The sequence below is a fragment of the Poecilia latipinna genome, unplaced genomic scaffold, assembly GCF_001443285.1.
Source record: "Poecilia latipinna isolate Pla-1442-1.1 unplaced genomic scaffold, P_latipinna-1.0 Scaffold1942, whole genome shotgun sequence".
NCBI lineage: Eukaryota > Metazoa > Chordata > Actinopteri > Cyprinodontiformes > Poeciliidae > Poecilia > Poecilia latipinna.
The window spans coordinates 55,861-74,856 of NW_015114558.1; the positions used below are offsets into that span (position 1 = coordinate 55,861).

At 35.3% G+C, this 18,996-nt stretch overlaps 1 protein-coding gene across 7 annotated transcripts in view; it reads right to left on the reverse strand.

Moving 5' to 3' along the window:
* Positions 1 to 18,996, reverse strand: part of tjp2a (tight junction protein 2a (zona occludens 2)) — a 42,953-nt gene that overhangs the window by 19,755 nt on the left and 4,202 nt on the right. For 3 of the 7 annotated variants that reach the window (XM_015015682.1, XM_015015680.1, XM_015015678.1), the window contains exons 1-2: positions 12,384 to 13,057; positions 8,712 to 8,841 (exon numbers count right to left, since the gene is read on the reverse strand). In XM_015015682.1, the coding sequence (XP_014871168.1) occupies positions 8,712 to 8,841; positions 12,384 to 12,490 (237 nt within the window). In that variant the 5' untranslated portion in view covers positions 12,491 to 13,057. Of the gene's footprint in view, positions 1 to 3,575; positions 3,834 to 8,711; positions 8,842 to 12,383; positions 13,059 to 18,996 lie in introns of those variants that run through there. The other 4 variants (XM_015015685.1, XM_015015684.1, XM_015015679.1 and 1 more) reach the window with 3 other exon arrangements.

An 18,996-nucleotide genomic window follows, 5' to 3' on the forward strand; every position in this document is an offset into this window, starting at 1 on the left:
GGGATAAAACAGATAAAATATAAAAACATTTCATGTTAAATGTCTGATTGGTCCAAGAACACAGAAATTTAAAAATAAATAACAAAAAAATCTAGTTTCTTTCTCTGAGGGCCGCTCATTTAGAGTTAATTTAAAATGTACTATACCTTCTTTTATTCTAACTGCTGATTTTTTCATAAATAAAAAATTAAAAACACTGATTTTATTTTTGCTTAAAAATATTTTTTCTTTAAAATTATTTATGTTTTAGGCTTAAAAAAGATATTTTAAACAAAACTTAATATTTCTAAGTGAATAACTTTTTAAATGGCTTCACTCTCTTAAAAATGCAGTAAGAAAATGGACCAAAAATTTAAAAAAGATCCCATTTGACGAGTTTTATTTAAAGCTCAGAAATGAATTTAAAAAATGTCATAATTTGGTGAAAAACTGATCCATAAATGACGGTATGTTCAAAACGATAAGACGGGCATTTGGGTCGATTGGTTTTTAGTTGTAGTAAAAGTTGTTTGGATGTTTTTGTTGTTTTATTGTAATATTTCTTTAAATCTTCTTCTGTATCAACCAATGGGATCGGGGGCCACTTAAAATCCATCAAGAGGGCCACAAATGGCCCCCGGACCACACTTTGGACACCCTGATATAAACCAACCTGTATTTCAGATCAACAAATCAATGAGTCATTAAATATTACATTGAAAGTATCCAAACAAATTAAGGTAAACGCTTAAATATAAAATACAAAGAAAGTCACAAAAAATTCTCTAAAATGTGTTTTCACCAAGTTTTGTAGTATTTAGCAAATATAAATAATTTTATTAATCCTAACTGACCTAAAATAAGAAAAATGTAATCTGATTTAACTTCAGACACTGAGAAAAAAAAAAGTTTGTTTTATCTGGTTTCAACTAAGTAATGTTTTACAGATTTGGGCTTTTAATCAGACATTAGATTATATTTTATTACAAAACTGTTGCGTTTACATATAAAGCAGTTTGAAGACGCAGATGAATAATCTGAGAATAAATCAGCGAAAGCTTTTCCTCTGAATGTCGAGAGTCATTACATAAACGTTTCCTCTGATGAGGATCAGAATCACAGGATGCGACTTAAACTAATTATTTACAAGAAGAAAAAGAACCAGGAAGCTGCAGGGGGAAAAAATCTACTCTGGGTTTATTTTTAGACGCCACATAAAGACATGGATAAAAACCTTCAGATATAAAAAGGAAGCAGCGTTATTTGAAGAAACTCTCTCTCTGAAGCAGATGGACAGGAAATGCTAATGATGCCCCATGCTAGCTGTGCTAACGCTACAAGCTAATGCTACAACACGGATGTTTGGAAGCAACTTAAACTCCAGCTTCTGCTTTTTGTTCTTTTAAAGTTACATTTTGAACACAGAATCCATGTAAGCCCTTTAGAGTAAGACTTAACTGTTTATCAGATTCTACCAGAATAAAAATGGTATTTTCAGAGATAAGGGTAAAAAATACATAAATTAAAACAGGAAAAACTGGTGGGAATTTAAGGCTCAGTTAAGAAAAGTGAGTAGCTCAGAAAGCCCCAGTTATAATCCCAGGCTTTTTCCACTTATTTAATGAAATCATAAACAAACAATTCCCACAAAAAGGAGGAAAATTCCATATTTCGATCCCTTTAGATGGGAGAACAATAATCTGTCAAATTCAGGTAAAACAAGGAGCTGTGTCTTCCTGCAGGAGGCGCCAAAAGCACTAAAACCAAACCACACAGTGGATGTTTCAGAGCGCTGACTCACCGTTACAGAAAATTATGAAACAAAGTCTAATTTTATCCACAGAACAGATAAAACTTGAACAAGTCAGCAACCTAGACTCAGCATAAAAACCAAGAAAAACATTTCTGTGTCTCATTGAACTGAAATCAGATCCATTTTGTTCAAACCGTTAACAGAAGCAGCTTTTGTAACAAACTCAGGGTCAAAGGTCAGATTAGACGACTCTGCTGGACAATACAATCTGAAACTAATGTTAAAAACTAAATTAGTCTTTTTTTAATACTTTATGACTTCTTTCCAGAAAAATCCCAGAATCTAAAATCTAATGGATGCTGGGAGAAATGTTGTGCAGTGGCGCCCTCTGCTGGAAACAAAGCAGCATTACACCATGGATTTTAAAATGAATAAATAAAATAATGAATAAAAATCAAAATTTAAATACAGAACAAATTCAGTTCTTACCTAATAGAGATGTAAAATAATTTAAAGAAAAAAACTGAAATTTTTTTATGACCATAAAAAGAAAAAGCTACAGAATAAATCAGATACAAAATTAATCTTTGTGAGAAAAAAAAGATTTCACATCTTTTAATATCAAACAGACATTAGCATCTCATGAGATATTTGACTCCTTTTAAAGAAACCGCAACTATAACCATCAATTTAATTGTTTTTCCCCTCATAATGGAAAAAGTGATTTTAATGTCTTTATTGCCTTTTTATACCCTTTACATGATATCTTGCTTGCTGATTTTAATAAAATAAATTTCTTAAGCATGCATTTCCCCAGATAAATTATTCTACTCTTCCTATGAAATCCTTAAAATGTCGCAGGTTTAAAACATTTAATCAATTTGTAAAAACTGGAAAAATGTAATTTGGACTGAAATATCCTACACTGATTAGTTGTCGTTTTTTTTTTTTTAAATCTGCCATTTCAAACCTTATAAATTAAATCCAGTTGCTACTACTGTGGTCAATTTTTACTTTTTATGGATAGAAACAGAAAAAGTGCCAGAGTTTTTAATTTTAAAGCAGTTTAACACATATTGCTGCCCACAGTCAGCCAGCTGGCTGAAAAATCTCCCTGTTTTTCCTCATACTGGCAAGAAAACACTAATTTGTCTCGCTTGAAACGCATCTAGTCGCACAAAAACAATCAATTTGAAATATTTGAGTGTAAATACAATAATATTGTAACGATCTGGTATATTTATACTCTAATTTATGTAGGGATATCAAACTTCCTTCCCACCGATTATTAAAACTCATACTTGTGACTTCTAATAATAGAAAGTTACAATTTTATTTAAGATAGGTTTTAATTTAAAAATGCCACCCTAGGTGAGGCCGAGTTGTAAAAATGTTCAATCTAACTGGTTAAACTTTGATTATTAGTTGATTAATACACAGTTTGTCATATAAACACCAACATAATGTTCAAAATAAGTTTTTTTTTAGGTTTAACCAAGAGTGGAAAAGTTCCTGAGGATCACAAACTGTGTTTTAATGAATGTTAAGTTTTGAGTAACTGGGTTCAGGTTCAGGCCTGGAGCTGATTAATAATCCGTTAAAAACGGTGGAACAGCCCTTTACTGGAGCTTCCAAACGGACGCCAACTTCGGCGCCGTCCTATCAGCAGGTGCGGCAGGATGCAACAGGCTTCAGTTGGGATCCATAGGGGAAAAAACCCGAACATTCCCGGTTTTCTCTCCCTAAAAACAGCCACACGAACCTCTGTGGCCGCTCCAGTGTCACTTCTACTCCCGGTGGAGGTTTATAACTTCAGTTTGTTTTAAAAACGGAAGATACTTACGGTTAAATTGCGGGGCGTAAATCTTCTCAGAGAGAGCAGGGCCCCTCTGTTCACAGGCATCACGCACTTTGAACCGTCCCGGACTGGTACCACTGGTTTCCAACCGAACTCCCTAACTGGATGAACGTTTCCGGGTGGCACGTCGGCCAAAGTGACGAATAAAATTAGGAAAATACACAAGTTTAAAGATTTTACAGCCACTTCGGCTTGACTTTAAATCACGAACTTCGCTCCCTAAAAAAAAACATAAAAAAAAAAAAATAGTGCCGAGGGCTGTGAGCTCGAGCCGGACTGAACCAACGCAAGCAGCGGCGGGGGGTGACGCCTTCACAAATAGTCAGGATAAATCCACTCCGACGTGAAAATCTCCTTATAACCACACTATTAAATCGTTTACCTCATCATTAAATATTTCATAACAATTAAAAACCAAACCGGAAGAATAAAAATGCATTTACACGAAAGATGTTGGCGTCTTTAACACCCGGTCGGATGGAGTAGTCCGAATTTCCCATTGATTTTTAAAGCTGTGAAGCTCCCAGGCGGACAGAACAAAAAGTATGACACAGGAAAACGACATCTGAGCGTAATTTATCTATTTTTAGACAGACTAAAAATAAATCTGCATCACAGACACAATGACTTTTTACACTCCCACACATCAAAAAATCCCAAACTGCAACATCTAGCATTCAAAGTATTCACACCCCTTAAAACTTTTTCACATTTTGTCTGGTTAGAGCCACAAACTTCAGTTTATATTATTAGGATTTTATGTAATAAAAGGAAAAGGTTTTTTTTATTTAAACAAATGTTTATAAATGAAAATCTGAAGTTTGTGGCATGCATTTGTGATCCACACAGATGTTCTTTATCCAATCTGACTGACTTAGAGATATTTTGCAAAGAATACTGGCACAAATTCTGAACTTTGTGTTGGTTTATTACATAAAAACTAAATAAAATCCATCCAAAACAGTGGTTTTAAAGTGAGAAAAAAATTTAAGCTCAAGATATATTAATATTTCATGAAATTATGCTAGAAATAAGTTCTCTCTAAAACTATTTAGAATAGTTTAAAAATAAAATGTAGAGTTACTAAACTATTAATTGTCTCTGTAAAATGTTAAAAAATTTATATTACATTCCAAATGTAGTTGCTTTTAAATTATATATATGTATAACAGCTTTTATGACTTATTTTATCTTTTTTGTGAATAATTGTACAAAGTCTTTGGTGGAGACGTCAATTCAGACCTTATTAGTTTGATCTTTTGTGTGTTTTGTTGTGCCTAATAAATATGACCTCATCATAATCTTCTAATACAACCAAACCAAATTGTTTCCATATTCTGCCGCCACAATGTCTGAAATATAAAAGGAGGCTATAAGTCAAATTATCCAGGCAGATAAAGCAGGGATTGTCCCAATTATAAAATCAGGGATTAGTCCATGAAAAGAGGTTCCCAATTAACAACAAACAAAAAAAAAAAAAAAAATGAATCCAAAGTCTAGCAGATGAATCATGGCTGCAATTATTTCAATTTGAAAATGAAGGATTATTTCTGACTCATAACAAGCAGATTGTTTTTATTGATTTTTAAACCTTTATCCCATATAAATATGATTTTTTTTTGTCATTTACTTTCAATTTTTTACTTATTCTATTTTTATAGCAATTGTTTTGTTTTTTTTACTTAATTGCAATTTTTTCTTTTTAGTATTAGTACTTTGTAATTTTTGTATATTTTTTTACACTTTTAAAAAATTAAACCATTTACTACATATTTTATATCTTCATATTTTTACTTTCATTGTATAGCTCACTTTTTTCATAGTGTGTTTTAATTTCTATTGTATATTTTATGTGAGTTGAATCCAGTATTTAATTTTCCAACTTTTCAGTGGACAGTTAGCTCCTAGTATTCACCCGGTTATTGATCCCAGCCGCCCAAAAATAGCTAAACACCTTAAAACTCCTTTAAAACGCTTATAGCTACCAATTTTAATAGTACAAACCTTAAATATATCTTGATATACATGAATTCACAGAGTGGAAACCGTCTTAGCTAGCTAGCGCTGCTACAGAAGCTAACAACAGTCTTCCTCATCTCCACTGTTGGAGTATTAGCCAATCAGCATGAAGCAAAATAAAAGGCGCTCCTGAATTGGCCGTTACAAAACGGGTAGCCAATAGCATGTCACGTAGCATTGTACCTCAGTGTTCTAGCTTCGAGTTAAGTTCCACAGAAAAACCTCAATACGAACCCGCAAATAAGGGAGGATTCACTGTTTAATAAGTAATAATACCGATAAATTATTTTATTTTTAGCCTGTTTTGGCCAGAACAATCAACTTAATCTCAGCAGTTTAACTTTCTTGATAAGTAAACAGCTGTTTCAGGTTTTAGCTGCAGTAAAACAACATAAATAAGCTAATTTCAAAACAAATGCAGCTCTTCTGCACTTTGGACACACCTATGACTTTTTTTCTGGAAGAGGAGTCAGTGTGGTAGAAATAAGCACATTCCAGGGCTTCTGAAAAATGTCAGGCACAGCTCAAAATAGGCCAACCTTATGCAAAGCAGCCTCCCTGACCTGAATTATTTGTGAGACTGAGCCATTAAAACAATGAAGCTTTCTGGATCTGACATGTCTCTCTGGTTAATCATCATCCTGGGTGGGGGAGAGCAGGAGGAGGGGAATCTGCAGGAGAGAGGAGTGTTCAAAAATGTTGATAAAAAAGGAAAGAAGCAGACTGGGAAACACCGAGTCACTGATTCTTTTAAATCCATGTCAGCACACTGATTCTGCTTTCTGAATCAAGGTTTGAATCATCCGGTGACAGGATTATAAAACGGCTTCATTAGAAGGTAAAACTAAATTTTTCATTAGTGGAGAAGCTTGAAAATAAAACCAAAGACAGAAAGACTGATGTTAATCTTCCAGAAGGAAGTTAGCAACATCCATAAGATATGATCAGACCTAAACTAAACAAACAGAAGGAAGTTTACTGGATTTCAACAGCTGGTCTCCATTTTACACCAGATTTCTATCTTTAAGATTTCCCTAAAAGAAGCTTCAACAATCTATAAAGTTAAACTCAAATATATAAGGATGAAAATAAAAACTGCATTTCAGTGAAACATTCTATACAAATTAATGGCACACAAAGTGATTTCAAGCACTATTTTTTGTTAATTTTTCCAGGTAAGGCCTACAATAATACAAACGTTTTGTGGAAGGAAAAAGTGTGATGTAAAAAGGCTCAAACCTGACCTTTATATATTTCACAAAGAGGGTAAGCCACAAAATGTCATTCCTAACGATGCTGGATGACACAGGGGGAAGTATCAGATTAAAAATGGAAAGTTTAGTGGAAGGAAAAACTGTGGTAGGAAAAGGCTCCAACCCGACATGTAAATGACCTCCTTCACAAGGATAACAAGCCACACAAGGTTATTGCTGACAATGCTCGTTTCAATACAGAATGCTGTACCACAGTACGCAAATGGAAAGTTTAGTGGAAGGATAAAGTGTGGTAGAAAAAGGCTCCGAAACAACAGTTGTTCTCCAGAATATAAATGACATCATTCACAAGAAGGATAAGCCACAAAATGTCCTTCCCAACAATATACACTGATCACAGAACTCTGTACCAGAGTATATAAATGGAAAGTTTAGTGGAAGGAAAAACGGTGGTAGAAAACAAAGACTCTGACCTGACAATTGTGCTCCAGAATGTAAAAGACATTCTTCACAAGGTGAATAAGCCACAAAAAGTCATTGTAAACAATATTGACTGTCCACAAAATGCAGTATCCCAGCTTACAGGGAGAAAGTTTAGTGGAAGGAAAAAGTGTAGAAGAGAGGACAAAGAATAAATGACATCCATCACAAGGAGGAGAAATCAGAAAACATTTCCAACAGTGCTGAATGATCACAGAGTGCTGTATCTTATTTTGAAAGTTTGGTGGAAGGTAAAAGTGTGGCAGAAAAAAAGCTGTGATATGACCTGAAATGACATCCTTCACGCAGAGGATAAGTCACAAAATGTCACTGCTAAAAAAGTTATAAAGTCCTTTATCTGTTACTACCAATTTTACAAAATTAAGACTTTAAATCTTTAAATGCATCAATTTACATTTAAATGACTTTAAATGTAAATTTGTTTCTGTAACAAATTTACACAAAATTTCCCTTCCAAAACTAATCACTGAAATAAATTACTTCAATATTTACTGATTTATAATAGGGAACATACTGAGAGATGTGACTGAATTTAAACTATTTGCATCAACACCATTTAGTTCTGTTGGTTGGGATTTTACTCCCTGTGGTCGCTGCATCATAAAACCACAACACTTTGTATCCAAATCAGAGTTTTTAACCACATAAAGGTAAATATAGTAAACCTGGTTTAACTACATCAGTCCCCAGATTAGTTTACCATCTTTTATTTTTCAGCTTTTATTCGTATTAGATCAGGCAGCTGCTTCAAATGTTTAATTCTGATGGAGCAAACCAAAACAATAACAGCTTCTGATTTATTGCTAATATGGAGGAAGAGACTAGGATTAAATTAACGGTGGAAAAAGGAAAAACACTGAGAAAATTAAAAAAAAAAATAAGGTAAAAGATTTTTGGAAAAAAAAAAAAACACAAATGAGAAAAGGGCCCAAAAATGAAAAAAAGGAAAATGTGGAACAATTTAAAAAAAAAAAAGGAAAAGGTGAAAAATTTAAAAAATGGTAAAAGGTGGAAAAATTTTAAAAATAAGTTAAGGAAAGAAAAATGGGCATTTAAAAAATATTAAGAAGAAAAAAATTAACAATGATATATACAAAAAAAGACAAAAGAGGGGGGAAGGAAATATCCAGTGTTTACTTAGAACATATTTTAACGTTACTCCATAGCAAACATGCATCCGGATCTATAAGCTGAATTTGACAAACATCAAACTAGAACCAAAGCTGCTGTTCATTTGGTGAGATTTTAAACTCTGGGTAATAAATAAAATCTCTTTCACAGCAGCTGCATCATCACAGCAAAGCTTCCTGACCCGAAGCTCTGACCCCATGTTGACCCCTAAACATGGAGGACGCTCACTCTCCAACGCTCAGCATGTGAAACGTACCATGGTGATGGCGGAGAGGCTCCTCGACGACAGGCGGCGAAGGTACAAGTACTGGGCTTCTCTGGACCAGCAGAACTTACGGCTGGACTTGAGCAGGTCAGTACTGGTCTGGTCAGAGCAACCCTGGTCCCTGAGCAGAAGAAGAAAAAAGGGGTCATGAAATGATTATCAGAATCATAGTAGAGCCAAAATTAAATAAACACATCATGAAATAAACGTACCAATAAATGTCACATTAAATATCAAGGAATACAACTTTTAATCATTTTTATAAAATAAGTTCATTTAAAAATATTTATAAGGATGTTTGTCCTTCCAAAGGCCGACAAGGATAAAAATATTTTTTCTAGATTTAATTTAAAAGTTGGTTTATTACAAATTTTTGCTTCTAAAGTAAGAGATTAAAAAAAACTTTTCCATCATTTTTATGCTAATAATAAATTCTACAAACACCATATTGAGTTTATTTAGCTTAAAATGTGATAAAAATCTGAGAAAACCCAACATTGCAGTTATTGTCACCGATATAAAACTGAGCAGAAATCTGTTTGTATTTCTGGATGTTTATGAGCCGTTGTGACGAAGCGCGCTGCGGTCCTCAGCTTTAAATTTTTAACGACGCTTCTGAAATATTCAGAGGGAAAGTCTCAGCGGCCGGACTGTCAAACTGTCAACTCTTCAGTCTGAATCACCCAACACTTCAGGATCCGCTTTTAGAAAGTCCAAAACACAGTTTGACCTTTAAAACCTGCAGCCAGACCAGCGTCTGCCTCAGGATATTATTATTATTATTGATCTTTATATTCTAACTAAACTAATTTAGTAAACATCAGCTGTGATTTGATGATGGAAGACGTTAAATGTGATAAGAACAAAGACGTTTCTCGCTCTTTTCTCACCCTGACTAACCGTGAGCGACATGTTCAGTCCTCTGCCAACATGACTCTCCTTTCCCTCTCCAGGTTCCCATGGTAACGGGTCCCTGAATAATGGCTGGTGCTGCCAGCTATGCGCCCGCAGCGGGGAGGATGTGAAGACGGTCGGGGGTTTCTGATGGTGACGTTTTAGGAAAACAGCTGCTGAGACGATCCAGCGAAACTCATTTTATTGGTTCATAACATTTTCCTCCATGTTGGTCGTGGCGACGGATTCTTGATGATTTACATCAACAGTCCACAACGACTAGCCTCTTAAAGATATTATCATAATGTCACGACTTTATCTTGGTATCTAACATTACAACTTTGTGCTGGTAACCTTACAATTTTATTTAGGTACGTCTTTTTTGTATAACTTTATCCTAACGTCGCAACTTCGTTGTCTTACAACTTTATTCTGAAAATATTACAACTTTTTTTCATGATATAATGCATAATATTTTTGTAACAAAGACATTCTGGTAATACTATGACTGTCGTACAACTATTCTCATATTGCGACTCGTAATACTTTATATTACGAGTTTTAACTTGTAATACATCTATTGTTGTACAATTTATTCATGTAATATTACGACATTCTGGAAATGTGACAATTCTCTCACATCACAACGACTTTGTTCTGGTAATACTACGACTATCATAAGAGTGTTCTCATATTTTTACGATATTCTTGAAACATTATGAATTAATCTTGTAATACGTCGTCATAAAATTTATTCTTGTAATCTTATGACACAGTTGTAATACTTCTTTGTTTTGCGATTTCTCATGTCACCATGACTTTATTCTAAATGTCTTGCAGCTATTTTCACCTCATTACGACTTTATACTTCGACCCACTCCACTGTCCGCTGCAGTGCATTCACACCTAAAGGTTCGGACCGACAGGGGAAACGAACTCTGGTCCGTTTAAAGCGAACCGAAACTCTCCGGTGTGAATATGGAAAACCGGATCATTGTTCTCTGGGAACGGCTTAACGAAAGTCAGAGGAGTTTGTTGTTGTGTCATCATGTGTTTTCTGGATCCAGAGAACGCTTTAATCAGACATTTTTAATGAATATCTTGACCTTGAATACCAAAAGTGAGCGCCGTCTCAACCACATATTTTCTTAATTCCTCTTGCAGGTGGAGTTTCTTTTTAAATTAATGTCCTGTGTATCGGAGCACAAATAGGCCGATTCAGACTGAGGTTTTCCCCTCTGAGAATAAAACCGCTCCAACAGAAAACAAAAGGTCAGTCATCCTGACATTTCATCTCCGTTTGCTCCACTCAAATAAACCTGAAGCAAAAGTATATTAGATTAAAAAAAAGATCAAATCAACCCAAAGGACTGGAGAGAGCTGCACTGTCCTCCCGTGACTCAACAGCTGCAACATTTAAAGCAATCCTCATTTCTGATGCAACAACATTTCCAATCGGTTTCTGCTCGTCAGACTCCAACATTCGGGAAACTGAGCAGAGAAAAGACCTTGGAAGCTTAAAGAGCTGAACTCTGAATGCAACAATGTCTCCTTTTGCTTCAAAATATTCTGTTATGACGCCTGGAGGCCAAAACGACCAGATTTTCAACTCCTCCTGCTTTCAGTTCACTGGACCAACAAAGTTTGGACTTTAATCCAAAATATCAACAAAAAGCTCAATTTTCACAAAAAAATAAAACACCCGTTAAAACAGATTTCTGGTTAGAAGCAGAGTTTTTTGGGGTATTTTCCAAGTTATAAGTCAAGGGTGTTCAAAGTAGGGTCCGTGGGCCGTTTGCTGCCCCTGGATGGATTTTCTGTGGCCCACCCGACCAAAACTCAAGAACAAGTTCAACAAATTAGGATAAAACTACAATTTTAAATTGAAATCTACTTACAAAATTGTTAGATGCAAACAAAGTGATCATCTTTTCAAGTTTTCTGTTTTCTTTCTGTTGTCATGGTAACAGACAATTTACGCATCGACTTGTAATCTAAATGACAGATTGATGCATCCAAATCTGCTTTTAATTGTTGTATTGAAACAGGAAGTGTTGTCAAATAAAGACCAACTTAGATCCTGTTTTTATTGATGAGAAAAGATGAAATTAAAATCGAGCCCAAAATAAAAGGTTTTTCATTTTACAATGAAAACATGCTAAAATAATTTGAAGTTTTGTATCTATTGCCTCAAACGTGCAAGAAAAAAAAAAGATTTTTAATTAAAATAGTCATGCTTCGTCTATTGTTAAAAGAAAATGGATTTACTTTAACTGTTAATTATTTTAATTAGTTTTTTTGTTGGTTAAAAAACAAGAAAAATCAGAAAAGAAAAACGTTTTTGTTGATTTTAATCTTAAAAATTACATTGTTTTGACCAATAAATGATTTTGACCCACATGACAAAATATTTTAAATTTTAGCCACTTTCTTTTTTGGCAATATGGCTGCAATATAGTTTAAAATTGCCATCTTACTCTAATATCTAAGATGTTTCTGAAAGTACGAAGCACATAACGTAATATTCCAGATTCAGCCATAAAGACTCGATTCCCTTGATACACTCAGTTTAAATATAATGTATTACAGTGGACAAATTAACACACAAAAAAGAGAATAATAATGATCAGTATTTTTCTTTTCATCTTCTCTTATTGGTGCTGATGTTATTTTTAAAGCTGAAGTCTTAAAGGTACAGAATCCACCTGTTCCTTCCCTGATTACCAAACACTGAATCTTTTCTGTCTATTTGTGAAACGTCCATCTCACCCCGGGGGTCGCCACAGCTTCCTGCCCGGCGGCATCAGCTCCCGTTTGTTCAGCGGAACGACCCCCATGGCCGCCTGCATGATGGTGATGAACTTCTTAAACTTCATCTTCTCTTTTTTTAAATCTCTCCTCTAGCATCCATCAGACCGCCGCTGCCGCGTGTCCATCTCGTTTCCTCTCATCTCCCCACGTCTGACTCATCAGATGTTCCGTCTCCGCGCCTCACAGCATCCGCTTCTCCATGGCAACGAGCCTGGGATCCAGCGCGGAGGTCGGCGACATCCCCGCCGCCGCTGCTGACGGACCGACGTCCTTTTGGCTTCTCCGAGCAGGAAGCAAGCCGCCACGCCGTCGCTGGGAGCTGGGATGGCGTCACGCTTACATAATAACAACGGAGCGTCTCTGGGCATTACACTAATGAAAACGCTGCTTCTGCCGCCACCACCATCATCATCATCATCATCGTCGCTGCTGCTGCTGTCGGAGCCGCTGGGATAATTGTGTTACTAAGCTCTGACAGATCATGGAGGCTCCCCGCCCCCGCCCACCATAATCCCCCCCATCGAGGCTTAGTCTTCTCGCCACTTAAACAGCGACCCTTCAGCCGACACACCCCCTCCATCAGCACAGCTACGGAACACCAGAAATGTCCAAACCTCTGATACACATGTTCAGAGTTCAGTAGTAACCAGTTACATTTACTCAATTATATTTGTTTGAGAAAAAAAAATTACTTTTACTGCACTGTACTTCTTACTTTTACTTGAGTAATTTTATTATGAAATATTTCTTCTCTTACTTGACTAACATTTCTAGATTTTCTACCCACTGAATGAAAAACAAACATGTTTTAACCAAAAATTCACCAGACACAGACCTGCAGCAGGTGGTTAAAGTTTCTTCAGTTTTTTTTATTAAAGAAACTGATTTGGAAACATTTTATTTTTGCCTGATTTTGAGTAACTTTTTACCAAATACTTTTTTACTCTTACGTGAGTAAAAATGTGTTACTTTTGGAAGTAAGCTGTCGTCACTCAGCAGTAGCCAAGTTTCCATTACAAATGTGACCAAATTTTTATGATATTGTGCGTTTTCACAATTAAATTAAAAATGCAGTTAAAAATCACATAAGTAATTTAAAATCATGCGGTTGTAATTTCTTAAACTAGATAAGGAAACCTTTTACTTTAATTTCTTGATAAGCTAACATTAACTCACCAAGATAACATAAGCTAAACTGTAATAAAAGATCAACTAAGCTAAAATGTGTCAAGCTGTTAAGTCAAAACCAGCTCAAATATATATAAACCTAAAATAACATGAGTTAAAATAAGATAAAGTAAAATATGCAAACCCATGATAAGCTAAGGTCATAAGACTTACAAAGCTAATAACCTAAAACAAAAACATAAGCTAAACTAAACTGTGATAAAAAAAAGGTGAGTTAAGGTAAATTTAACTAGAAGATAAAAATCAAATTAGGATAAAAACAAGATGAAAAAGCAAAGCTATGCTAAATCAACTTAAGATAAGGTTATCTAAGCCAAAGTAAACAGAGATAAGCTAAGCTAAATATGAAAGCAATGCCAAAATAAGCAATAATAAAGTATATTATGATAAAATAAACTAAATGAGGTCGTTTCTTTGCTGGTTATTTGCATGTTCGTCATGAATCATGACTTTGCTTCATGCCAGGATTTTTCTTGCACAATGTTCAGAATCAGCCTGAAGTAAAACTGGAGCCGTTTCATCAGACGGAACCACCAGCCAAGAATCTGCTGAGGTTTGTTACAACGTTTGGTCCCGACTTCCTCAAACACACACCAACCTCAAAAAGTATAACTTCATGATCTTTTCCTGCATTATTTCTGTTTATCCTTTTTCAAGCATAAAGTTTTTAAAGATAAACTTGTGTGTCGTCTCCTGATGTAAAGTCAGCAGAGCCAGATTAATAATCCACCATCCAGTCTCCAGATGACAGCAGATATGCGCGTCCTGGGGGTTTAAATAATAAAATATTAATCTATGTGCCCTCCCGATGAGATGCCAGCTAATGCAACTCCGAATGGGATTTATGCTCGACCAGCCTGGGCCTCTGGATTACGGCTTTGGATGGTGGAGCCACGAGAGCTGCTGCAGATTTCAGAGCAGGAAAACAACAAAAAGGAGGAACACCATCAGTACAACAGGGGTGAACAAACTGAGAAAGTGATCGTCTTCATGTTGACTTTTTAGGAAGTTCTTTAATAAAATGTTTTCATCTAGAGAGTTTCTGCACCTCGTCATAATTTGGGTGTTTTCCCATCATTTGGTTCAATTGGGGACAAAAACTGCAACATTTGCTACATTTTCAGCTGCTGTTCTTTCACACCGAGTCAAATGAACCAAATCCTATAAAATACCTGTTCCCCTCCTCACCTGTGGGGGCGCTGCACCAAGAACCACTGAAGGAAATGACACGAAAACCTTTGAAGACACGGAAATGTAAACCAAAACGGAACGGAATCAGATTTTAGCAATTGGAGGATTTTGTTTTCCTCTTTGGATAAATGACAAACCATTTCTCCTGCTAACGCTAGGCTAATGTGTTTGTTTTGGTTGTATTTTCCCAGAATACCCTGCGCTGTAGTCCACTTCCTGCTTTTGGATCGGTCTCAGTCCGCTTGGCGTTCACATATGTATTCGAACTGAATCAGAGTTCACCCCTCCTCAAATGAACCGAACCAAATGAACTGGAGTTGGATTAAAGCGGATTAATCAGGACTAGTGTGAATGCATCCTGAAAAAGTAGGCAGACAATTTAAAACATTAAATTGTCTTAAATTTAATGTCTTAATTACTGCTCTGGATATTTCGTTTGTCCAGCAAATGGCTTTTGTTTTACGTATATATATTCCATTTAATTAAATTATTAAATTAGTTGGTGCTTCAATCATTGATTAATCACAACTAATCCGATTGTTTCAGCCCCAGAGGCATCAAAATTAATTATGAAGCTAAAAATAACCTAAAATGATATTTAAATGTGTTTTAACTGGTTTCATCTCCAAAATATGTTGCAGATGACTTTAATCATGCATTAAGGACTGAAGGCGTCAGTGAAGTTCCCATTATTAACTATAGAAGACGGCTGAGCGTGACTCAGCCCTGCAGCTAACTCTTTTGTCGCTGCATGTTTTCTGTTTCTCACCAACTTTCTATTTTTAATTCCTCAACCGGGTGAGCGAATGTGGCAGGAGTTGCTCGGTCTTCTTAATGCCTTTACATAAGCAGTTTGTTTCTCTGGCCCTTGTCACTTCCCCACGTGTCGCGTAGTGGCACGGTGGCGCCGCGTTCCCCCGGCCCAGGCCATTACGCAACGTCCAAATGCAGTGCATGTGCGAGCCAGATGGAGGGACACATGCCAGCCGCAAATCTGTGGCGGGAGCGTGCGAAGGGAGAGGGAGAGGGAGTGGACGAGGCAGATTGACAGGGAGCGAGCGAGCACATGCTCTGCACAGGTGGAGTCGGGATCATCAGGGATGATGGGCGGGAAAAATGTCTGATTTTTCAATCTGCAGGGACGGAAAAGTTGTTTTTTCTTTCCTTCAGCAGCGGCACGTCATGCAAGGAGATTAAATAAGCAACTTATCCAATGCTGTATCTGATCTTTCAACAAATGGAGGAGAAAAACCCCGGCATTGTGCATAAGAACGAGAAAAACCAGATTCTCTAAGCTGTGGATGTTAACTTCCTATTACGTCAGGGTTAACGATTATTTTAATAACCGATTAGTCAAATGAAAATAAGACTTTTTATTTCACCTTTCAAGCCTTTTTCTGCCATGTCAAATACATTAAAATATGCCAAAAACATATTTCAATTGCTTTTTAAATGAGGAAATAAACATTTTATTGCCTAAAATGCAATACAGCAGCATTACTTTAGTGATCAGTTGTAGTAAAGAAAGAATCTGCTTGACTTTATGACATGTATGGCTGATCTGATAATTATTTTATCGGTTAATTGATTAATGATTGGGTAGAAAAAGATGAAGCAGGTGAAGCTGAATCTGCACTTCAGAAGTTTGAGATATTTACAGAAAAATAGTTTTCTTTTTATTTGCTGTGGTTTCATCACTGCTCTGCTATTCTTTCACCATTTGGCCTTTTTTGAGTCAATTATCGATTCATCGATTACTGACTGTGTTGACTATCATTTTAATAATGAATTAATGAAAAATAACCCCATTAATAATTATCAGAGTTTGATTTATTAATAGATGAAAATGAAGCATCAGAAATGTAGTAGAAGAAAATTATGTTTTAAACCATCTTAAAATAATTTAAATGTGTATAAAATAAAAAATATGGCTGAAATATGTCAAAGAGTTTTAAATGTTATCCTTCTGGGACTATTTAGTAAGGTTTTTTAAAGTGTAGTTCTTTCAGTTTACAGTGAGTTGTTTGTGTCTACTGTCGCCACATGCTGCTCGGGATGACGGATTACTGCAAATCAGTGAATCGATGAATTTCTTCCCTTGATGGATAAATTTACCAGCTGACATTTAATGACTGGCCCGAACCCTGACTGCATGATTAAACTGGAACATGTTACATTTTGGATTTTTTTCTTTAATTATTTGGTAGGCCTGATAAGAAATTTTGCTGGACAATAAATCATCCCAGAATATATGGCCATAATTTTGCTGTTTTAAGACCATTTTCAAGTAATTTAATGGCATAATAATGTAAAAACACATTCTAAAAGATCAATAAACTTTAAATTCTACTGAATATTTAACTCGAACAGAAATAAATCATAAACAACATAATTATGAAGTCTCTCTAACTATAATCAGATCTGATTCTCTTTTGTTTTCAAACCGTCTGCAGTCTGAACGATCACTTTGCATTTTATCAGATTCTTACAGCAATGACTCGAGTTCGGCTTACAGACTTAACAGTTGTGTGTAATTCTGACCAGTTTGTCCAGTTAAAGTCTCTTTAAATTGCCTATTTTGACAGTTTGGATGATGTAAACAACCCAGACTGTATTTAAAACTGAGTAAATTATGTTTAAGCTCAGTTTTCATTGTCTTATTAATACCAGTGAGATCTGCTCAGGACTTCACAGACTAAAATGTTTCTATTCAAAGGAATGCTTGGCAAACGCTGCCGGCTGAGCAGATGAAACACCTCCCTGCTGCGCTGATCCACAACAAAAACAGAGGGAGGATCAAACATTTTAGAACAAGTGGGCCTCTCTGCCCCTTTTTAACCCATTTAAAAAACATTTCTTCCTCTGTTCAATGGAAATCTGCAGCCAGCACTTCCCTGCCAGCCCACTTCTCTCTGAAATGCTCAGGTTTAGTAATCAGGAGAAAAGAAATTTGAGTCATTAAGCAGGTTCTCCAACCGGTCCGACCAATCAGCATGTAAACAACATCTATATGCCTCCATTACGTCACTAAAAAGGGTCGTTATGTTTGACAAAAACCCAATAAAAGCAATTACTAGAACTGAACGTCAACAGGTTGGGAACAATGAAGAGGAAATGGAAATAAAACTGAAGAAGTTCCAGAGATTAGAAATGATTAACAGACCATAAAGCTAAAAATAAAAGACTAATATCAGGAATTTAAAGGCCAACAGGAAGGTTTTCGTCATATAATCACATTTTCCTGTATTACTTAAAAGAAATAAAATGATTTGAGTCAAACAGGATCCTACCCTTTGGCTACTAAAGTGACCACAGCCTCACCTTTTCTTTTTCCACCAAAAATGCAGCCGTGTTTATCTGCTAATGCGCTAATAGACGAGCTAATTTTTAGCCTATAGCGCTTTTGCTAACTTTGGAAACATTTAATCTCACCGAGCTTCCCCCAGTTTAATTCTGAAGCGCTACTTTATTTGGCCATTTTGTAAACTTTTAATTGAATAAAGTTCAACATCTTTATTGAAGTTTTGGTTATGAAGAATCTTCAAGTAGCTAGACGTTTGTATTCGTGCCCTTATTTTGAAGGGGTGAAGACTGTTAAGGCAGTTCCATTTCCCCTCAATCTTTTTTTTCTCAATAACTTTATTTAAAAAAAAAAAAACAAATAAAACGGACAGTAGAGATCAAGATAACCATAAATAAAGTATCTAAAAGCTTTTGCTTCTGCTAAATACTTTGGTGGTATAGTGCGTTAGCATTAGCTTTTGCTAATTATGGTGTTGATGTAGCACTTTAGAGTTAGCATACTGTGCAGCAAAGGCTTAGAAAGATATAAATACTAATCATTGACCAAATTTAAAAAGATGTGGGTTTTTTAGTATTTCTTTCATAGAATAAACATTTATTTAGAAATTTTAAAAATGCAGTTAAATATTTTATAAATTCTGAACAAAATTTAAAATTTGTCATCTTTTTCACTGATTTAATTTTTTAAGAACCTAAAAACTTAAAATTGTCAAGAATTCTAAAAAAAATGAACTGCAAATATTTAAATATGTTGTAATTAAAACAAGAATGCTTTTTTAAACAAACTTAAAAACTTTCAAAATCCAAACAAACTGGTTTTCTAAAAAAAAAAAAAAAAAAAAAAGGGGGGGGGGTTTTTTAGAAAAAAAAAAAAAGCAAAAAAATTTTT